The sequence below is a fragment of the Bombus terrestris genome, chromosome 8 (assembly GCF_910591885.1).
Source record: "Bombus terrestris chromosome 8, iyBomTerr1.2, whole genome shotgun sequence".
In the NCBI taxonomy this organism is placed as follows: domain Eukaryota; kingdom Metazoa; phylum Arthropoda; class Insecta; order Hymenoptera; family Apidae; genus Bombus; species Bombus terrestris.
The window spans coordinates 2,481,903-2,506,043 of NC_063276.1; the positions used below are offsets into that span (position 1 = coordinate 2,481,903).

Here is a 24,141-nt window from a genome sequence, read left to right on the forward strand (position 1 = left end):
ATGATACCTTATTGTCGATTGATTGAAATCGTTGCCTAACTATAACGGATGTTCCAGGTCTTGTTTTATTTGAAATTGATGTATTTTTGTCGCTTAATGTTGTTTTACTTCTAACAAACTTTGGAGTTTCTAGGAGGCATGGTTGTTTTGCTTTAATAACCTTCATTTGCGATACCGTAGAATATGCTGGTTTATTTGTATTAACTAATCCCTTACTTGAATTACTGGTTGATGTATCGGATATAAGTTTTGTTGGAGTTTTGTTGTTTGCACTATCATTAACGCTTGATTGCTTTTTTAATTTTTGGATAATTTTGTTTGGAACCTTTGTAATATTCTGTATGTTTTTATTCACCATAGCGTTACTATTCTCTTTTGTTACACTATTGGATTCTGTCATTTTATTTTCAGTTGCAACATTTTCTATACCAACATTTTTAATATTTTTTTCTGTAGCTTGTCTTTTTACTTTAGAATTGATTTCATTTTTTCCTAGCCCTATATCATTTTTAGGACCCAATGGCTTCACTTGAAAATTATTTTGAGAATTTAATTTATTATCTATGCTATTAGATTTAGAAAATTCCTTTTCTGTCGATGTAGAAGTTAATTGTACATCTTTATCATTACAAACTGTTTGTTCATTCTTTTCAGTTATCACATTAGAATCTGTTATTTTAGTGGTAGTATAATGCATCCCAGCTTTAACTGATTTTGATGCAGTTTTAGTATCTAATTTACCTTTCACTTCACGAGATAAACTTTCATTTGCTTTTTGGTCTGTAGTAATGCTGTTATTAGTTTTAGTAGCTACAGTATGTTTTACCAAACTTTTATTTACTTTTATCGTAGTTAATTTATCTTTATTCAATGATTGATTTATGCCTTTATCTATTGAATTTTTATGTTTTTCACCTAAGTTTGTCATATTATTTTTGGGAATATTGCCTTTATTATCCTTTATTAACTTGTGCACAGATTCTCCTTTTATATAATTTGCTGTATTGTCTACAGTAATAGATTTATTTTCTGAAATAATTTGATCCACAGGGCTTCTACAAACAGATTCTGTGGGACTCATTCTTTGTAAAGGACTAGTGGATTTTGGAATCATTGTGGAATTCCATATTCGACAAGGAGAAGTTTTTCTAACTTCCCAAGCTAAAGGAGTACGTCTTAAGGGTGGTGGCGAATTTTCATAGGCCCATTTAACCCTAAACCATTCAATCAAATTATGGAAATCTCTGGTATAATTTTCTAAAACTAATATCACTTCTTTACACTCGGAAATATTTTCATCTTCTTCGCATGTTTGATAAATGCCATCTACTGCTCTTTGCAAATTACCAAATAAGAATGCCCAGTACCTTGCCTGTAATTCTAATATAACAAAACAAAAGAATGTTAAATTAGTACATCAAAATTTATGAATATAAAAGATTCAAAAATAATTGTAACAATGAATGCAAATGTAAAACTTATATGAAAACTTTGCTTTATATTGAAAAAAAGTTTATAGTTTTAACGTAGATAAATTTCAATTCACCAGATTTTTTATCCCGACCAGTAGAAGCTGATCTCACTCTAGGTGTTGGTTTCATAGATCTTTTAGTAGTGTTTGTCTGTGATACTCTTGGAACACTAGGTGGTTTTTTGGTAATCTTTTCGGTATTATTTGTTCCAACTGGTACATTAAAAGCTATCAAATTTCTAGCTGCCCGACCTTCTTCTTGTATAAGTAACCTTACATCAGCCATTTTTAATAAAGTTCTATAAAGAAATCATAATCAAATATTATCTACTAAATTATAGAGATACGTTTAAACCAAATTCAAAGCATCAAAATAACGATAGAAGCAACAATAAAAAAGCAGTAATAAAAAAGCAACACATTGAAAAAATGCTAAAAATCAAATTCTAATGATTCATTGTCTTTATTAGCAATGTTACAAACATATATCTTTCATTTTAAATAAAAGACAAGTAATTAAAATAATAATAACTTCAAGAAAACATATTCTACATACATATAATCGTGACATTTTAATTGTTTTGTAGTACATTAACAATTTTATGTTTTATTGCAAGTTTAAGGTTATGTTATATTACTGTCACTCATATCTTAAGTCTTACAAAGTAACAAACAACGATTATTTGTATAAACAAGTAAACAATCATATATCAACGCTACATCGTCACTACTAATAATATATAAGACAATAATTAATAAATGTATTTATGTGTTGACACAATCTATTTATGTTTCACAACATAAATTGCAAATTATAGTAACGTTTATGTTTTTAATTCACGACTTACTTTTATTGTAATTACAATTACAAAATATCAAAGAACGATTGACTACAAATTGTTTTCAAATAACGAGAACTTCGAACTGACATTTCAATAGCAATATAAGACATTTCATGACAAATATCTCCTATGTTTCGCGGCAGTCTGTTGGTTGCACTGATCTTGCTGCATTAAAAACTGCACTACCGTGGTACCAGGTTATAGGTACAGATACCAATTAAAATAGTCACTGATTGTATTTATTATGTACAATATTATATTATAGTAATATTGCATAAATTTTGCATAAATTTTGCATTATTTTACACTTTATTAACTATATTTTTTAATGACTTAATCCAATAAGTGTACAAGTTACATATATTCATGTTTTTGAATCTGATCTTTTAACAATTTTCAGATCACGTTCTTAACGACACATATATGCATACATATATGCAAATTTGTCTTACATATATTTCTATTATGTAATATACATATTAAGAAAAGCATACAAATTTTATTTAGGATATTTCAAAAGTAAGATGTGTTTACTCGTTGGATGAACTAATGACATACTGAATATATATATGTAATAAAACCTGAGATATATTCAACAAATAAAATTTATTAACTGATATTTTATGAACAAAAACAAAAATTATAATATATAATAATAACTTTCATTTTCAAAATATTCTGAAAGCTCATTGGTTATCTGAAAGACGTAGGTGCAAAACTAGAGTAAAATTGACCGAGCTTTTACATAAGAACGTTTTTACTCATAGACATATATGAATTAATTAAATTTAAAAGTTAAAATGTTGTTCTTATGACGAGAAGAAGTGTTATTTGGAGTCATTGTTAAATTGGTTTACGCAGTAAATTGATGTGCAGCGCCATCAACGCGTGATAAGATGAATCGCAAGAAGCGGTTGTGAGGGCTGTATCTGTAACATACATTTACGTGTGGAAATTTAATTAACACTTTGTTGAAGAATCTTTTTGGGGTTGCACCATAGATCCCAGACAGATTTTTGAAGTCGGCTGCGAAGCCGATTATCACGATATACGAAAGTGCTGCGAAAATAGGATTAAAAATCGATCTCGAGGTTTCTAGAAGAAAAGGCTTCCAGAGAGGCGGACAATCTGCCACACTTTGCGGGGTGACGCGGGGATATTTTCAGATAATCGTACGTATTTTACTGTTATACATAGAGTATTCATATTTCAGACATTCTTACACATGTGAGACACTCTGTGCAGTTTAGTTGTACATGGTACGTGACTCTGTGCACGAATTCTTTGTTTACGCATACACACTAGCCTTGCAACAGCTTTGGAGGTTGGCAGAAATATTTCAGCAAAAATTCAATTGTTATACCACTGTCCATTTTCTGAACGATTTATTTGATTTCGTTGTTAATAACACACAAAGAATATTTGTATTGCATCGTTTGTTTAGTTGTATATGATAGTTTAAGGCTTAAGGATTACTCGTTTCGGCAGAATTATACGTACCGTGAGAAGCTGTCAATTAGCGGTAAACCCGTATTAATTATTACAATTATGAAAGATTTTTATGATTTGGATGTTTAAGATTTAATTTTTATTTGTAATGTATATTATATTTATAGAAATAAAAGGAAACATTCTTTGATAACCTAAATTTTCTTATGTTAGTCATTTATAAGTTCTGTTATAATGTACCTGTATGTTTATGATATATCTGTTACAGTTTGCAATAAGTTTTACTAGAAATGTTAACCTATTTATTTTCTTTTATATTTTTATATTTATGATGTAATTTTGTATAGCCTTTGTAGTCATTATTGTAACACGTTATATCTTATTCATACTATTCATGCCTCTGTAAATTATGTGTGAAAGTATTGAAATAGTGTATGTATTTTACTAAGTAAAGAATATTAAAGGTAGTACTATTAGTTTATATTATTCATTCATTAATGCACCTGTGTAATATAATTTATATCTGTATGTAATAAACGTGTAGCATTAATCTTTTATTGTTTTCTAAGTATATGTTTATAGCAAAATTATTTTAAGTAATGAACTGGATTTATTATTTAGAAAGCAAGTTAAAAGATGTATAGATATTTTCTTCTAGAGGAGTTTCATCAAATATGGCTGCGCTACCAAGAAGGATTATCAAAGAAACACAAAGACTAATGCAAGAGCCAGTTCCTGGTATCAGTGCTGTACCAGATGATACAAATGCTAGGTATTTTCATGTAATTGTAACTGGACCTGAAGATTCACCATTTGAAGGTGGACTTTTTAAACTTGAGTTGTTCCTACCAGAAGACTATCCAATGTCAGCTCCTAAAGTTAGATTCATTACAAAAATTTATCATCCAAATATAGACAGGTAATTATAGACATGTAATTTCTGACAATTATTATGACAATTTTGTTTAATTATATTAGTTTTTTTAAGTGCGTTAATTTATGTAATGAAAAAATAAAATTCAATGTACAAGAAATATTTACATTTGTTGTATAGATTGGGCAGGATTTGTTTGGATATTCTTAAAGATAAATGGAGTCCTGCTCTTCAAATCAGAACAGTTTTATTATCAATACAAGCACTCTTAAGTGCACCAAATCCAGATGATCCTTTGGCAAATGACGTCGCTGAACTCTGGAAAGTAAATGAAAGCGAAGCAATACGCAATGCCAAAGAATGGACTCGGAGATATGCTATGGACAACTGATCTTAGATTTTCCATGATGCGAAGTGATGTCACCCCTATCTTTCCGAGTTTACCGATCACTTTACCCGCACCAGCTGCGTACCCTGCACCTGTGTCCACAATTTTGCTATAAAAATAATAAAAGTTTTGTAAGAGTAAACAGAATGAAACTGTATTTTCTATATCGCGGGGAATACAAAAATGTGTTTAGATTTCTTCAACGGTTTGTCGAACAGACTTGTCAAGAATCTTCTAACGTTGAAAAAGTCAATCGTAAGAAGGTTCCTATTTCAGGAAGAAGGTATAATTTTAATGAATTGCTAGTTTTTACTTAAAAATATACCTTTGTAGTAAAAATAAGTGAATGTAGCATGTTGCGTAAAGATTTTTTTTTTAAATACGATTACAAAATGGCTTGTGCAATCAGTAATTTATAGCCTTTATTTTGATACCTTTAATGTATCCCTGAAAAAAAAAAAAAAAAAAAACAGTACTGGATCGTTCATTATATTATACTAATATTACATTTTTCCGTATTCAATGTCTACTAACTGGTTGTCTGATAATCTTAATGTATTTATCATTTCCGTGAATGTACAATGTTAAATGAAAGCTCTAATACTGAATTTGAGATCTACACATATGGCATTTATTTATAATGAACTATTTTAAATAATAAGCGTACAAAAATATTGAAGGTATCCGCGAATGCGAAGTTCCATTTTTGAAGTGTATAGCTATTGTAACAACATTTCTCTATCGCAGATTTTTATTTATCAATTTAATGTAAGACGAAACATTTTGAATATTCATAACAAATTTCAATTATTTGACCTTAAAATTTTGATCGTATGAAAAATCATCTGTCCAATGATTATGTTCATCTATATTTTTACTGTGTAAAAATACATATATATGTATTATATAATATTATTATAATTATATTATAGTTATATTATAATAATATTATATATATGTATATATTATTACATATAAGACAACATTTTCAATCAATTTTCTTTATTTTTTCTTTTCTTTTTATAAAGGTTGAATCAGAACAAGTTGGAAACAGTTTAAAAAATTTACTAATGTCTAATCATGTACTTTTGATGATCTTTGAAATTTAGTTTAGACACAAGAATATTTTTAATTGCGAGCAAATAAAAGTGCTCATTCTTAATGTTCTGTAAAAATATTAAATTTAAAGTTAAGTAGATTGCCTACTTTCAACAAATATCTAACTGTTGTTAAAACGTTGCCTTACGAGATATCATGATTTCTAGCTCATATAGAAGAAGCGTAGCAAATTGGAAAGTATCCTTTGTAAAAGGATACTTATTTTTGATGATATTTGAATAACGAGAGTAGTAATTTAAAGCATTAAAATTTCTTGATGTCTTAATTGACTGTTTATTAGTTTTAGAATATGAATGGTAGATTTTTCCCCTAATATCACAATGATAATTACACTCCTAATTTTGATATCAAGGTTTCTTTACAATAAGAAATTGCCTAACATTTTAAGTATCAGAATAGTAAAAACTTTATCCATATTTTTCTTGACACACTAGTCCAAGAAGACCTTGGCTAATATTATTTTATTAGCTAGGGCCTCACTTCTATATTTAATAGCTAATTTTTGAACTTTGCTTTCAAACAATTGTTAACCAGCAATTGTTTATAACAATAATGGTTGTGAATGTAATATACTTTGGTGTCTTTAGACTGCTTCAACAGACGTCTTTTTCTTAATTAACTTCAAGAAAGGCGAGTTTCATTGATATCAAAACATTCTTTTATTGTTAATTTTAGCCATTTCAGCCGTTGAAAATAAATTTAATATATAAAATAAGATAAGAGAAGTGAGACAGACAATATGTTGAGAATCTATTTATGTAGTTTGTTTACCGAAAAGTATTAATAATTAGCATAACATATAATTAAATGTATTGATTTCATATGTACGAAAAAATTGTATTATTGAATAGGTATCATTGCTAATGCCATTTAATTGATTACACGGATATAAAAAAAGCTGTATAAAAGTTGAAGTATGACATTGTTTTCATCCATGCATGAATATTAAAGAACTATAAATAGTTACAACAAACTGCTCATATTTGATTTTATGTTAATCAGTATTTATTAATAGATCTTCAATTTGATCGATCGATATTTACATTATAGAACTTAAACAACCAGTTGGTATATTTCTGAACAATTGAAAATTTGTATTCATTTAATATATTAGTAATATTTGAATAAAAGTAATAGACAGTAATACTTAATTTAAATGTGATGAGAGGACACTGGGATCGGTTACACGAAAAGAAAAATATCTGTAGATAATTTGCAATAATAAAGAGGTAATTATAAATATATATTACAAAGCAATATTAACATGCCAATATATTGCTGCCAATTTTCAAGAATGTATAATTACTTTACAATAATAAGGAAAATAGAAAAGCTAGATACAGACAATATATGAAATTTAAATTAGGATTTCTCATGGAAAAAGGCACTTGAAGATCCACAATTTATTTAAAAGTAATTCGAACATTTTTTTACATTAAATAATTTTGGTATTTCGTAAAGATTTTAAGTAAAAGTTCGTAATAAGAGAAGTCCAATTTTTTCAAAATAGAACCAGAACTGTTAAATTACTAGCGCGTAATGTTAATTTCAAAATTTAAAAGCTGAGTATTAATGCGTTATATATCTGAAAATACATATTTCAATAAAATCCTTCGTTTTGGTACGTCGAAAAGGAAAACGTATTTTTAAAAGGATAATTCAGACTAATTCGTGATATTTCCTTTTAATAACGCAAATTAATAACACGCAAGAAGCGAAATAAATAAAATTATATAATTTGTTTTTTTACATATCGCGTTATTGTTTTGCATAAATAATATGTGATGCTTTTGGCATTCAATTAACTAGGAAAAGAAGATTATTGTCATCTAGATACAAATTTTAATGTATTCAAATATTAAATTTATAACTATTTTTTTATTATGCAACCTGTATGTGATCACATGATATTACAAATTTGGGAAACGTGTGTACGTAATTTGGGGTGATTCTGATATTTAATTTCTGATTTTATATATTTAAGTTTAGAAGGTGAGCAGAGAATCGGATATTTATGTTTAATGTAAGAAAAGAACTCGGTGAAATATATATATATATATATATATATATAGTTAAAATAATCATTTTATAATATATCAAACGAAATAAATCTGGTACCGAAGGAAATTTTGTAATTTATTAGGAACTCTATTTAAGTAAGTAGTCAAAACTATTTTATTAAAATTAATGTTGGTGTTCATTGAGAATCTTATAAATAATTTATTAAATAATCTTCTCACACATGATACAGGATAAATCTAGCACCATATGCATATGTATTTCAGAAGCTGTACGGTCGAGCCCGTTTACCATTTTAGTGTCATTTCCAACATTATCGATTCGATGTAGTATAAGATAACAACATTTGTGGTGGCACACATATTATACATTGAAGCTACAAGATAAAATTACAATATATCTCGATAAGTGTGGATATAAAATTCTATACTTGTACGATATTATTTGTTTATTTTTATTATGAAGCAAATGATCAAAACGGAGTCTCCCTTCTGTACAGAACCAAAACTAGAAGAGAAATTATTTTTAGGAATAAAATCATTTATTTAAAAAGAATCAATATCTCGTTACACATCGCCAGGAAGATCCAAAAGCTTTCTGTTCCGGTGATTCGCAGTTTCTGGAATCAATAAAAATTTTGCTACAGTCTAATGAAGTAGCTCGTATTATTTACTATATAAGTCATAATTCATCTATCAATTATACGTATCTACTATCAGTTACAATTCTGGACAAAAAGTTTTATGGTTTTATATTTCAGAGATTAATATTGTGATATATTATAATAATGATCGTGCTCAGGTCTCATCGCGTGCAGATTATTGCATCTGGATATCCACCCTAACTACGTCTCGTCTATCTTCCTTTTAATTTCACTTCAAATATCATACAAACATAATGTAAAAGAAAAAAGAAAGAATTCATACTCTTTTAGATCAACCAACATTTTGAAAGTTCAAGGTAATTTGTATTTTAATTAAATCAGATATTACGAACGATATTAATTCAAAAGTCTTGCAATAATTTCAAATTCTATTCTCATACCATTCTAATACGACACCTGATACTATTTTCTAAAGGATTATAACAATTTATAACGAGAAAAGATCTAAAAATAATCACAATACATCTCACGATACGTAACGTTAAAGCAAACGTGCTTGTCGTTTCACCGTAACACGAGCGCATGAATGATTCTAATGCAACCATATTAAGAGCCTCAGTCGAAATGTGAGCAGCTCAATAGCTTCGTAGGATCATATATCAATGGTATATAATCAGTGATCATCTCTGTGCAACTCCCAGTTGCACCGGATGAAATGTGTTTCCAACGTTACGGTGAAAGGGTTTTAGATACTTCATAAAGGTAATATTACTGAAGAAACGCAGTTTATTTAGCGTTAGCGTATATTACGCATTGTAAATATTCATTAACGCAACGCTAATGAAGAACGTAATTAAGCAAATAACCCATGGTAACCGAAATACAAAGTTTCTCTTTGACGTAACCAACGATGAAATTCCCCGAGGATGCGAAATTGCCGACGGCGTGATTAATTTTTCCGTGCGTTGTAGAGGCGTCTTTCGCGGTTTGAAAACGTGAACTTGGTCGTTCGAACAGACAAAGCAAAAATCTGTTGGAGTCAGGCGGGCGCGCGTTCGAGATTCCTTGAATGAGTCCGTCGAAGGATGTTCGGTTAGACCTGCTCCTGATGCGGCGATCCGACGTGATCTGGATCGTTGTTGGTATCGCAAGGAGGGGAAGATCGGAACGTTGCGTCGCGTCGTGGAACGGGGGATGCGAGACACGGATATTTAGGAGAGTCGAGTTGTCGGGAGGGTAGTTATGCAGAGTTGGATGCCAGAATTTCGGAGCCTCGAGCTAATTTCTCTGCCTGGTCGCCATTACCACAGGGTGACTCGATTCACCTTATCAGCCGAAAGGATATCGCATGAAAAAAGATTGAACGCGGAGCTTTACACAGGAGGTTCGAAGGGTTAGCGAGGATTATCAGGATATTCCGGAGGCGAGTAACTCGATCAATGAATATCTCCTTTTTCCTATCCTCGCCGATATTGATATAGGGTGACTAACTGGCTTTTTGTTTATGAAAAGACTGTAGGGTCTGTTGCGTTCCTTCCTTTGTCAGATATTGTACAATTTTCAGAGTGGGGTTCTGTTTGATCGCGCGGTTTAAGAAAATAAAGTAGAGCACGTTTCGTCGTGCGATAACGTGCTTCTTTCTGGAAACCTGGTTATAATATAGAATAGTATAAAAAGTAGCGTTAGATATCGGCGTTTCTTATTAAAATGCGATCGGGTAACGACAATTTTAGGGGAAGGTGTATTCAACGCGAAAGCGGTTTATTTACTGCTTCGGTATCGTGTAGCACCTTAGTCTTATCTTGCTTCAGAATCATGCCACCATTAACGCGGTACTTTCCTTCTAGGGACACCCTATAAATTAAAATAGGCCATCCTACGTGGACGCGGTAATCGAGAAAATGTAATGAAGGTTTGACGTATGAAGGAAGTATCAAAGCCTAAGAGATACAAGCATTAAAGTTACTTTCATGTATATTAAGCTAGTGTATCCCGAAAACAATGCAAACATTCTTTTAAAGTCCACCGATTTTCATTCCTTTGTTTCATTTGCCGCGTTAATTTCATTTAGTATTCAATATCGTGAAAACGAAGGAAAATCTTTCGCCAAACGAAAATCTTGAAAAATATCTACATGGAATTCGCAACATATACGCGCCACAAGTAACGTAGCTGTTTCATGTTTGTAAGAAATCGTGATTACCATTAATTTTAAAACGTATCAAACATCATTTTTCAAAATCCTTGCACGATAAATATTCAAAATTTATGTCCCCTTATACACGATAAATGAGTACATTCAGTTTCTGATACGAACACTTTATCAGAAAAATTCTTCTTCGCATCTTCATATGCATAATTCAATTAAAACTGCCTAACGACTGAAACCCGATCAACCGTGTATACATATACATATATCTTCCTGAACCTTGACAACGTATAAAGCATGGTATAATTTTAAAAGTCTGCCCTCGAATGTCTATAGATTTTCGCAACTGTTTCGAACGTTGTAAAAAAGTATCTGCCCCGTGTCGTTGGCAATAATAATCCTGCGATGTATGCCTCGGAGAATGATTGGTCGTACCTTATAAAATATGTTCTCTAGACGAACCCATAGAAAGAGATATAAAGGGATGAAATTCGCAGATCGATTTGGATGGGTAATCATAATGGGTCGATTCTTTTCCATTTTTAGGAAAGGAGGCAGAAGGAAATCGATGGAACGATAGAAAAAGGGTAAAAAGAAGGAATGACCAATGGCCGAATGATATTGCAACGTTGGAACGAGCATTGATTCACCAATTCCGGCGCGACGTCGGTCGTATTGAACTTGATCCCATTTCTTGCAGCCCAATTAGCCCACATATAGATCCGCCCATGCCGTGTCGTGTGGGGTGGCTTTCAGCGGGAGTGTGCGCAGTGACAGGTAAGCGCGCAGCTTCTGGGGTTGGAGAAAAGGCAGAGCAGAGGAGGCAGCCCCGTGAACCCGTGGCGATGCCTCTGGGTAGGCACGTCGCGACTCCCGATGCCGAAACATCCTCGACCATGTCGGGTGCCGGTAACGGGCCACCAGTTTCCACGTTCTCGTTCGTACAACGGCCGTCCTCATCCTGGTCACCTGGCCCGACCTCGTTACTGCTGCTCGCCGGACCAACTCGATTAATAATCGTTTAATCGGTCCTCGCACCTTCTCTCCAGCCGACCAGAGACACGTTCGTTCGCGCCGGATCCGCCTCGACGCTGCCGCCGCATCCTCGGACATCCGTGGCCGAGGGAATACATATATATTTAGAGAGGCAGACTACTGTGGAGGGGGAACTGTGAATCTGGAGCACGAACAGGTGGTGCAACATCAGTCGAGAACTGGAGAGGATAGATATATCGGGGGAAGAAGTAACAGGTACTGTGTCACCGAAATCGCCTCACTATACTATACTTTCCTCTTCCTTCGTTTCTTCTTCTCTTTCTTTCCTTTTTATTCAACTTCTTCTTCTCGTTTTATTCGTGGTTTATGTCCTTTTTTTCTTTTTTGGTCATTGATTCGTTTGGAACGTACGATGCGGTTCGAACGGTGCGAATTGCGCGCGATTAATCCGCTGAAGCATCGTTTGCCGCAGCGAGCGCCTCTTTCGTTTGATGCGGTTGTATTACGGCGTCGTGTCGTCGAGTGGATGCTGCCGCATGGTTATTCCCAATGAATAGTATACCGAAAAGGAAGCTGTATCCTTCGATACGGCTGTCGGTATGTCGCAGGATGTTCCGTTACACTCCGGTGTTTCATAAACGTTATCTATTCGAGTTGGAACGTGTTTGATCTTAGGCATTCGCGAAGCGTATATGCACGTACTTCACGAGTTTCAGAGTTGAAATCGAACGATAGTCACGTATGACGACTACGTTTTTAGTCTAGCGAATTATGTCTCGGTGGATTTTTTTGTAAATGGTCGCGTAGATTTTAATGCGGGAGACGAACATGATTTAATTCACGGTCAGTTGGCAACGTTATTTGTTACATCGCAAAATTTGGAGTTAGATAAAAGTTGAAATAATAATTTTTTAACAAATTTCACGCAAAATTTGAATCTATCCAGTTACTTTTTCTATTCATACGAAGAGATGTTATCTTGGCCATTACTTCCACATTTTACTTATACTGACACGTATGGAGGAACACAGATACAAATCTCGATTTTACACTTAGTTTCGTCAAATTATTAAGTTACAATCGTCGGATAAAAATTTAGTCCCCCACGGATTCGGATGGAAATTTTTGAATTCGAGTAATAAAAATCACAGGATAACGAAAGTTTGAAATACTGTGTCCAAGCAACACGCATATATGTATGTATATACACGTATGTAGATATGTAAATACATATGGACGTAGCGAACGATAGTGTAATATCCGGCCTGAAGCAAATCTCGTTTGTGAAACGGAACGTAAAACTCTGGACCGCGTGTCGACAGCAAAAGATAATGATGCGCGTGTAATGAAATTCCATGAATCATAGGACGCGAGCGTGTGGATATTCTGACAAATAAATGAATATTTCGATAAATAAAAAACCGTTAATCCGATACGTGGACGTTTCATTCGTTTCCCACATCGAATAGCGTTAAACGACGACGACGAGCAATCTGGAATTTTTAGTTGGTTCTGGAAAACAGCAGATGAGAGTTTTAAAATAAACATTCCTCTGGTTTAATTATTTAGGTATCTCACTATAGAGGCGACTGCGTTTTTAATCGAAATTCTAACAGATTCTACCACGATACAATTAATTTAAACGATTAAACGCTAATGAACTGTCGAATTTTTATCTAACGCCACTAATATTCTCTTTCGAAACAAAACTTTTGCGGACATTGTGTCACGTCTGAGTGTTATTTGATCGAATGAAACTAAATATATTTATCATGTTAATAAGAGGAAATGGACGCCGGAAAAAATAAAAAATTCGGCCGAAATTGAATTGTAGAAGTTATTTTTAAATTATAGAAGAAATATTACGCAGTAATATGGTCATTAATAAATATAAGCTTAATCTACAGAATAAAATATAACGATTTAAATGTATCATTTGTAATATTGTTATATGATGTTATATGACGAATAATAGGAAATCCTGCCGTGTATGCACAATAATACTAAATCCAGTTTATTAAAATAAAGGTTTAATTAATTGTAAATATTTAATTACGCACATGTATACATGTATTTCTTTATATTGTAATTACTTGCCGTCAATGACAATTATATAAAGAAATATTATTCCGCTGATGATATTTCAATAAAAATATACGATATGAAATAATTGACGTATTAAACAAAATTGCATTTACATGTACTTTACATAACGTTTGAATGCATTAAGCAATGTTTATGAAACGTGTTACACTACATTAGAAAGTACACATTAGGTTAAGCTATGAGTAATCATCTCGCGTGTCTTTTTATACTTTTCACACGTAAGAAATAGAAGAGTAAACAACTTTGAGGCTACACAAGTAACACCAATATTTCTTTGCTATAATTTCTAGATTTATCTTTAGAATGTGTAATTATTTTGACACGTTACATTGCAGTATTTCACCTTTCGAAAGATTCAGCCTTACGCATAAATTTCTTCCATCTTAAATTGCGAACAAAATTATGAATTCAGCTATAAATAAACTAAACGTAAGTTGCTATAGCTTCAAAGAAAGTTTCGACTAAGAGTACTTATGCGACGTCCATTTGCCCAACTGTATGTACGTACTTGCAGAACCAACGTTAGATATTCTTGAAAAGCTATGTACAATGAACCGCGGATCTGCCTCACATTGTCTATACGCGGTCTCATATTTTATGCCATTTTTCATATACGATTAATTATGCACTCGGTTTTAAAATATCTCGCGATTTCTATCATTACGTTCGTACGCGTATCACAGACCTAGAAAAACAATGATATCGATGGATATAAGGTTATTGTTATCAAAATACCGTCTCCCGCGCGGAAACTGTCTTAGAAAACATACGAATGCTATTATTCGCATATTTTGTTTCACAAGCTCGAACATAGTGAAAAAGTAATGGAAAATAGAACCGTAGAACGTATGAAACGCGCAGCAGATAAAAGGTTTAATACGAATATCGAAAGTTGTCACGGTAACGTCACAATTCGGTATAGGACAAACAAGATTTTACAAATTATCTTTACGGTTATACAATTTTCTCGATAGTCGTATATCTTTCTTCTTTGTTCGATAACACGGTATGATTAATCCCGGTTATAATATATCGCTTGATATATTAATTAGAAGATGACGTATTTATTTAGAATGAAGCTGCACTTCGGGTTAATTTGAATCTGATAAATACACCGATTGCTGGTTCAATTTGTTTGAAATAAAAGTAAGAAGGAAAAAGTTGTTAAGGAGACGCATTACCATACTCGTTATAAAATTCATGGCCTGTTCTATTATTACTTTCATTTTGAAACTTCCTTTGAAACGCGATTGTAGTCTATTTTACTTATCGGACCATTTTATACGTATACATGATATTGAAAAAGGAGTAGAACAGCAAGTTATTATAAAGTGTATGTAAGTTTCTGATAATTCAAGAAGTTGAACAGTTTCTTTTCTCCTACTTACCTTGTTTAGAACCGTGGTGGGACGCGTTGTCGAAGAGACTCAAGAAATTGGAGTTCCTAAGATACTTATACCACGATAAACGTCCGTGCGCAACATCACGACAGCACGGTGCTATTTTCTACGTCATCGCACCCTATACAAGGTATTCTGGACAATCAATATTTATCGCGTGGATCGTCGAAAAGAAGCTTCGCCAACGACCTGTGATCATGCTCAGCCCAAAGATGCAAAGAACTGGTAAGTTGCGAGCAAAGCCATTGATATTTTCAACATTCTCGACTCAATTTATGCGTTGGCCGATATGTCTTTGAAAAACATTCGTTGCAACTCGATCGAAACCCTTTTATCAAACGTGCATTGCGAAAATATAGCAATCTGATAAAACACGAATATTAAACTGAAAAATTTGTTTCGCTTGAATATTTAACATAGAACACGCGCGATTCGTTTGACAGATATTCGAAATCAGCTTGTCGGAAACAAAAATTGGCGCAAAAAGTCCATGGCTTCGTGGCTCTTGTTTACTAAAAAATAATTCGTTACACTTTCATACAAAAAATCCGTGTACGTGACGATTCGGTCAAACGTTTTCGTTTCCTGTTGCCTCGAAATTTTACAAATTCGTCAAAAATACTATTTTACGTACATCGGATTACAAAAAGAAATACGATCGAGTCTCTTTGTTTTCGCCAGTTTTCTACTTTTTCAACTTCAAAGGGTAACTCCTGTATCACGTTTCCACGGCCTTTGGTTAACGAATACTTAGCAATTTTTCACGCGAAGGACGAAGACGCGTTAGAAAATAGTTCTCACCTGTTTCGGAATCAGTTCGGCGAAATATCGATTTAAATAAAGCAATTCCCAGAGAAGCGAAAATAACTTCTCGTCGAACCAAGAAATATACTTGCAGGTCTACCAAAAGTAACTTGCCATGATGGATGACTTCTGTAAAAATCACATCTGTCTGTCGACTCACTTTCACACACGAGAAAACTTTACCGTAATAGTTTAAGTGGAAGTTGTGCTGCAACGAATCTCGGTGTTTTTCAGATTTCAGTGGATCGAGAACGTGCAAGACACGCGTCTCGGGATATCCTTAACTTTACGATGGATTGCTCGCCGAAAGATCGGTCAGAATGGATCGCTGTGAGATCTTTCTCGTTAATTGGTTCTACGTTTGTAAAGCTTGTTTCAACAGAGATATTTGATTTAGGATATTAAGGGACATTAGGAAATCGTATAATTTCGTCTCGACTGCAAATTCCAAATTTCAAACTTGAAATCTTTTCTTTCGATGCTTCTATGGATGAAAAAAATTGTATCTAGAATATTTTAGCAAGGATCCTGATTTGTTCAAAGCATAATATAGCGTTACTACCGTGGATGTAGGAACAGGAACAGCGTACATTCCATGGCGCATGCAAATGGTGCATGGAATTCGATATTCAACGTTAGTGCGTGAAAACTTGTCACAAGTTTGTATGCCGCGTGTTAATTCAATGCAAGAATATTCAGATTACGCGCATGAGTGATAGACCTATTTCAAACTCTATGCCAATTTAACCCATACGAACATTTGCGTTATCGAATAACGCTATTCACATTCATATTACCAACTTCTAGTCGCTATATCCTATAAATTCTACGGAGCCATTCTAATTTGCATCTGTTTTTACAGGAAATTAGTGACGTCGAACTTTTTCACGGATGCATTATTTATGCTAGAATACGCGCAACGAATGCATTATTTAAAAGAACGTACAAGAATTAACGACTGGTCGTTTTGCATTTTCTAATAATCGTGTAATTTTCGACGTATCTTCTTGCAAAAACGCGATGAAAAGTTTCAAATTACAAGAAGTTTAATCGTAAAATGCAAAAAGTTGGTGGCAGAGAAGATCGACGAGGGCGAAGCGTTTTTTCCAAGTAAACTGTCTCGTTAAGTCGACCGGTAACGTGGCGAATAAATTCATCAGAGAAGAAAAATGACACGATAACTAGGCAGCACCAGAACGCGCATAACGCAACTGGGAACGTTGCGTTCGAACGGCCAAATTATGGATTCGGCTACAATTCCTACCATTTCATCCGTGATATTCGTTGTGTGTTTCAGTGAGGGTGAACGACTCGCAGCTCATCATGCTCTCGGAAAAAGCTCATTACGATCACTCGTTCACTGGATATTTGCACAAACGAACCGCCGACTCGGCCAAGTGGCAATTACGATGGTTCGTTTTGTATCAGGTGAGTGATATATACGTCGATTTTCGTGTTGATCATCCTTTCGAAACATCGTATTTAAGGGGAAAAATCCGCGACATGGTCGTCTTTTTGTTTTGGTTCTCCGAACGAATCAGAGAAACTGTTTGCGTGGAAGTAGTATGCGCGTGCACGTAACGATACAGTTTTCCACGATAACTGGTGATTTAGCGTGATAAGTAGCTATACCAGCTTATCCGAATCTAATTAGGATAATCTGCCTGCCCCAGAAATTTTACTCATCGCTACTTGAAACTGCTTTTCTTGTATATAAAAAATATATAAAAGTATAATTAATATATACATTAACTTTCTTTTTACGTACCATCGCTTTTAGGTAAATATAATTACAAATTTCGTTGAAACGAAATTTTTCGTTTAAATGCAATTCCACCAATGTTTCCTATCTTTTCCTTTTTCTTTTTTTTTTCGTTCTTTTCCGTGGTCGTATATTCCGCTTCGTTAAAATGTAACAACAAACATAGTTTTTCGAAGCTTCAACTCGTGTTATCGTATAAGTACTTTTACATTTACCCTATAGAAACTGTTGCGCGTAACATGCAAATGAAATTTTCACGTCATCAGGCGAGCTCTTTTTCCCTCGCTTCGAGAAATAGTCGAAAGTTTACTTTTAAATTTAACGTCGTTATATTTCGTTCTAGACGTATGACGATGGTTATATATGTTACAGAATTTGCTATTCTACTATGAAAATGAAAGCTGTTCGAGGCCCAGCGGTGTTGTTTTGTTGGAGGGTTGCTACTGCGATCGCCTCATCACCGCCAAAGGCAAAGAGCCAGATAAACAGGTAAGTGTATACCGCTTTTACTACCTGTGCAGTATCCGTTCTGCCTACGTGGCTCAGTTACACACGTATTATTCGCAGTGCGAACTTACCTCTCGGCATTTTCTTCGAACAATGATTTACAACGTGTTCGGTAATTAATCTCGGTTCTGCGCAAATGTAGCAAATACGTAGAAGCGTTTTTCGAACATTTTAGCAACGCGTATCGTTTTTATTTCATTTTCCCCTTGTCTCGCGTTTCTCATAAAAATCTTATATTCGTAATATAGTACGTAAAATTTTCCCTCGTTCTTAAACTGACATGATAAGCGGAGGCGTAACGATATAGTTTCGGATCGACGACCAACCATCGTAGCGAGAAACTGTGCGCCTAGGTACACGTAGCTAATTCCATTTGTCCTTTTCCTCAAAATACAGATAATTTCGCTGTTCCTTTGAAGATTACCGAGACCGGCTGTCATTACGCTTTAAGCTTGAACCCATGCATTTCGCGTGCACGCACCGAATTGGGGTCAAGTATCGTGCAAAACGAGCCACGTGTAAGTGGAGTACGCTTTTAGAAAAACTCGTGGACGCAAACCCTGGTGCACGAGATTCGGGTTCGCGGCCCTTTGTCATCGCATTAACATGACCTCACTTGTCGACTTGTGCATTCACGTAGAGTCGATTGAGCAGAGACGATGCGTCGTTGTGCAATTTACGCGGCCTTTAGTGTATCAAAATTACGCGTATAACTTCCGATGCACGATTTAACTCGCTTTATGCGATCGGTTGCGTTAAACGGCACTGCTCTAGACTCGCCGAATAATTGCCCAACGGTGATAAAATAATCGCGAGAACGATAACATTGATATCTAGAAAAGAGAGAATTTATAGACAGCCAGGATCGGTGGAATCGGTGTCTGGATGCAACGACAAGTCGAACAATGGGCAGACGTGAATAAGTAGCGTACATAGCACGATCTATAGCAGCCACTGAGATAAAGAGCCGTGTTCTCGATAACCTGATATCTGATGACATATCTCCATCGACAACGGTGTACCAATGTAGAGGATATTCGTTGATTATACTGTCTGATAATTTTGGGATAGGCGTTTAAAGGAAACGACGAACAGTCAACTTAACGATATAAAATAAATATTCGCCATTAAGCATCGTGTAGCAGAACGATACCTTACTTTTCGCTATTCCTGAACATGATCGATGAAAATGCCGTTTTATGGTTGAATTTGTTTAAAGATTAATCTTTCCGCTCGCTTTTCACATATCGCGATGGAATTTGCGAAAACGTTGCGCGATATCTTTTATCTTTACATAAATATACATGTAACGCATAAATTAAATACGATAAAATGTATATGTTGGATTTCTGTAGCGTGAGAATGAATCGGTGAAAATATCAGGTAGGGAGTACGAGCAACCATGAATATTTTGTTTGGCAGATCTCCCTTTGTCACGGTACTACCATCGTGAAAGTACTTTCCGACGGTTGTTTTACAGTACCTTGTTATTTGAAAGTTAGGTTGCGATTTACGAAAAAGGGATGCTCGCTGCAGACTATGTTTGAAACTGATTGATACGATTCGTTTTACGTGACTGTTTTGCATACTGCGTTTCTTCTGTCCATTGTATTTGTTCGGGACAACATTGGAATTTCGAATGCGATTTGGTTGGGTAGTATAGAACAATGTAACAACTGTTTCTTCTCTCGTGCCATCGTAAGAAATAAACGAGAGGTCATTGTTGACAGAAAGTTGGAAAGCATTGTCTCTGTTCGAGGAACGTAGTAAATTTTGCAAGGACTCGATTAATCTTGAACAAGTTGTTGCTAATTATTCAAACGCAATCTTCGTCTTAAAAGTGTATTAATAATTTATAAGGCAGCTAGTTCACGATATTATGATAGGGACGTTTATTCGATAATTCCTTCATTATCAAATAATTTCTTCGTTATTAAATAATTCTGTCGTTATAAAATAATTTAATTATTCACGTTTATGCTCTCATATTTATCAAGGACGATACGAAAGAGAAAACAATACGAAAAAAGCTTATTATCGTCAAAGTTACATATTTATTTTCATTTATACCGGATAAAGCACTCTCTGACTACACGCTTATGATTGTAAACTAATTGCACACGACGTATTAATGCGTAAGCCGATCTATCGATTTATTCAAAGGTCGCTCCACCTCACCAGGTCAATCCTTTTTTTATTTTCCTTTTTCGACACGCGTTCTACAATATTTTCATCTTTAAAGAACGATTACGAACTTAGCGAATCTCTCGCGACGCTTATCATCACATCGTTCTTACACTTTTTATACCGTTTCGTGTGCACGCACGTATTTGCATATCGTACATTATAAAGTTCATATCCCGTATTTTTACAGCTACTGACATGATTCAATTTAATTAAGATTGGCAATATTTCGTGTAAAATTTACCAGCTAAACAACCAGACTGCTATATCATAACTGTTCTTTATTAAATCGAGCGCTCATCCTATCGATTACTTTATCGCGAGATCGTCGTAAGAACGAAAGTCTAACGATACTTTGTGAGAATTAATTAATTAAGCAACTGTGCTAGAATTATATTTGTTTGATGTCATTCGTTTTACGATAACTGTACGTAAGTAGAATATTTGGAAAAAAGTCGTACCGCCATGCAGAAAGCGGAACGAAACAATCGACGTATTTACGATCTTTTGTCGTCACGACAAATATCGCTTAACTTGTTCAAATAATCAACGTATCTCCGAGTTCGAGTCGGCGAACAAAGATTCCGGTTCCTTCCCTAACTATAACGTAACACCTGTTTGACTGTTAACCATTCTCATGACAGAGCGATCGAATTCCTGGAACAGCGTTCTTCGAGTCCAATAGTAATTTAACTTCAATGCATCTGTGGTGATAATCACAACAGGAACTTCTCGTTGCCTCCTGACGCAACTCTGAAATCCCTTTTCAAAGAATAAAATATTAAGGGAATAACTTGCTTCGATGTACAATGTACATACATATGTATGTATATACCATGATCGTTGCCTTCAACCACTAGAGATCGAAGTGTAAATTAATCTCTCACCTCAAACAAGTCCGTTTCGAGGTGGAAAAAGTTTGAAGGGTACTACTGCTGGGCGATAATTGAAAACACAGATTCAATTTCTGACGAAATTCTATTCCGAACAAAGTTTGAAACGTTTTAAGGTTTCAGAGTTCGATTCTGTGAACTGCTTCGAATTGACATTGGATTTTTGACGCTATTTAATAGTCCTTTTTGGTTGTTGTAGCTGTCGTGTGTTGCACAGAGGCAAAGTCTCTCGTAGCAATTTTTTTTTTTGGAGAGAATATTTTAAAGCTAATTCTTATGAAATATCGCCGTTGTTAGATGATCTAAGCTAAAAACTTTCGCCGATCCATCGATCCATGTGTTTCATATCAGCGGAGAAGCTATGGCAAACAAGTTGCACTTCGTTTGATTAACAAACAAATTGCATTTCGATCTTTGGACAAACGAGTTCCATTCCAAGCATCGATCAACTCATCTGCATTTTAAGCTGCAAAGTAAACACGTATTTACGAATAAAACAAATAATCAATTTTTAACGTGTGACACAAAGAAATTAATGTCGACTTGGGAACAATTTTATATAAAAGTAGAGAGCCGTTATATGTAGCTATGATAAAGCAAACAAACGTCACTCAACTAATGGCTAACGGGATATATTTTAACGATAATTAATAGCAGGAGAAACCGATGTAAATTGAGGATGTAAAATATTGGGATGGGATACGAGAACCGCAACGATGATTAACGCGTTGTCATGGAATAAAAGGAGATGACGAAGGTTGTAAAATTCATGAAATGAAATACGACAGACGAACAGGCGCAGAGTAACAGTGGAAATTGGTAAATTATTTTGCGATTGTCGAGCAAGGTACCGGACGATGATTTTCGTTTCGATATGTAGAAATGTGAAAATTTCAAAAGTGTAGGTGTGCGTGCTCGTGGTGTATGTAAATGAGAAACAAGAGAAATAATTCAGCGAGAAGATACGGCAACAGTCTTTGTCCGGTTATAAGCAGGATTTATTTAATAGATCGTTTTATTTTGATAAATCTCTTCGAAGCTCTTTGATCGAACTGGAATTACCACTTAGTTTAGCGTTGGTGTGCGTAAATTCCGTTTGCGCGGCGAGCTTTGAGAGGTTCCTTTCAAACGGAGGATCGTCGCATCCTCCACTGAGAAATCAATTGCAGCCGTTAGCCTTGACGTGACGAGCGTTCACGAAACAATGACTACGGCGAACATCGTCGTTCTTACGTCGAAGTGCTCGTCCCGTTTTAGCGTACCATTGTCTCACGGCTAGCATTGTCTTCGTTTTACTTAGTCTCGAAAGGTGGTTGAAGCTACTCTCTCGGTCTCGTCTTCATCTTTCTATCCTGGCTGTAACGTTTGCGATGGGATCGGAATGGATATTGCGCGTTTCCTTCGAATTGCGAAATCTGACGATTTATAGTTTAAACACTGGAATCTTTGTTGTTCGCAGAATAGGGTTTCATACCTTTTATCGATGAATCTTTATTATATGTTAATAGCAGTTTTAATAGCAGCAAATACTAACGGAAATTGTACATGGAATCTCCCTTGTTTCGAATTTAGCAATTATGTAGCCTATTACCATATATACATGGTTTTGCGTAAATTTTGTTCGCAAATGAGCTCGTTATTTGTCCGAGTGTTCATACAGAGTTTATAACAACTTTGTTAACGAGTTTAGATTCTATCGGTCGTTAATACGACCTCCTATCGAGACAACCGATCAAATTTTCGAATTGCGAACCTCGGTTACAACGGCGTTCAGAAGTTGCTGGCTTCAAGATTAAAGTAGAGGAATGAGAGTAACAGAATGGCAATAATCGATTGATATAATATCAGCTGACCTACTCTCTATACGATCCGTCTAATATCTCTTTTAATAACTGCATTGTATTCAGATTGCGATGCTGTTTACTATACGTTTAATTCCGTTTCTACGTGACGCTGCAAAATACAGCTGTTCGCATCTCCACTCTGTATTTATCCTTGGAGCGCAAATTAATTAAACGTCTGCTCGAAAGCAGCTGCCGCAAGACTCACAAAACCCGAGGAGAAGGTTTGTGAAAAAATTGCGAAACAAAAATACAGCTGCTTTGGCGGCGCGTGGCCTTCCTTTTTTCGCGTTGCTGTACAAGTTCTATCAGCGGCTTACTCTCCATCTTGTGCATCGGATCTAAAACTTGTCTTCTATTATACTTCGTTAACATCGGCAGTCCTTTCGACGCACGAATACGCCAGAGAATTATGAGCTTGTTGTTATTCTCGTCCATTGCTGTTTCATTCGATCTGATGGAAATCAAGTTACGCCTCGTGCGTTTGGATGCGCTAAAATGTTAAAAGGTATTTAATATTCATCGGTATTTCTTGCAGTAGCATCGGTAAAAATCACTTTTACAACTCGTTCATGAACAAGTATACGCGAGCATATTTGAATCGATGGCAATCGAATGAATTTTACGTGGCTGATAAACAGCGTTATTATTCGTTGATAGGACAAATGAAAATTTCATAAATATTGTATCAACTTCGTTGTTGATAATAGTCGATAGTCGGAAAGCAGTGGAA

General features: G+C 34.5%; 3 protein-coding genes across 10 annotated transcripts in view; 2 read left to right on the forward strand and 1 right to left on the reverse strand.

Moving 5' to 3' along the window:
• LOC100646950 (S phase cyclin A-associated protein in the endoplasmic reticulum) overlaps positions 1–2,530 on the reverse strand; it is a 32,077-nt gene extending 29,547 nt beyond the window's left edge. The window contains exons 1-3 of one of the 2 annotated variants that reach the window (XM_012310964.3): positions 2,320–2,530; positions 1,547–1,770; positions 8–1,380 (exon numbers count right to left, since the gene is read on the reverse strand). In XM_012310964.3, coding sequence (XP_012166354.2) covers positions 8–1,380; positions 1,547–1,757 — 1,584 coding nt within the window. In that variant the 5' untranslated portion in view covers positions 1,758–1,770; positions 2,320–2,530. Of the gene's footprint in view, positions 1–7; positions 1,381–1,546; positions 1,771–2,027; positions 2,295–2,319 lie in introns of those variants that run through there. The other variant, XM_012310965.3, reaches the window with a different exon arrangement.
• A 648-nt stretch (positions 2,531–3,178) lies between these two features.
• On the forward strand, positions 3,179–7,387 carry LOC100647067 (ubiquitin-conjugating enzyme E2 N). Of its 3 annotated transcripts, none has more exons than XM_012310971.3 (3): positions 3,179–3,485; positions 4,407–4,681; positions 4,817–7,387. In XM_012310971.3, the coding sequence occupies exons 2-3, from the start codon at positions 4,437–4,439 to the stop codon at positions 5,025–5,027; spliced, it is 456 nt and encodes a 151-aa protein (XP_012166361.1). In that variant the 5' UTR covers positions 3,179–3,485; positions 4,407–4,436; the 3' UTR covers positions 5,028–7,387. The 3 variants fall into 3 exon arrangements, with proteins under 3 accessions (XP_012166361.1, XP_003397073.1, XP_048264216.1); XM_003397025.4 differs by having other exon boundaries at positions 3,182–3,485; positions 4,421–4,681; XM_048408259.1 differs by lacking the exon at positions 3,179–3,485 and adding an exon at positions 3,505–3,835 and having other exon boundaries at positions 4,421–4,681.
• A 4,335-nt stretch (positions 7,388–11,722) lies between these two features.
• Positions 11,723–24,141, forward strand: part of LOC100647186 (ras-specific guanine nucleotide-releasing factor 1) — a 56,314-nt gene continuing 43,895 nt past the window's right edge. For 3 of the 5 annotated variants that reach the window (XM_012310974.3, XM_012310975.3, XM_020864223.2), the window contains exons 1-4: positions 11,724–12,166; positions 15,415–15,642; positions 17,519–17,649; positions 18,356–18,472. In XM_012310974.3, the coding sequence (XP_012166364.2) occupies positions 15,615–15,642; positions 17,519–17,649; positions 18,356–18,472 (276 nt within the window). In that variant the 5' untranslated portion in view covers positions 11,724–12,166; positions 15,415–15,614. Of the gene's footprint in view, positions 12,167–15,414; positions 15,643–17,518; positions 17,650–18,355; positions 18,473–24,141 lie in introns of all 5 variants that reach the window. The other 2 variants (XM_012310973.3, XM_048408253.1) reach the window with 1 other exon arrangement.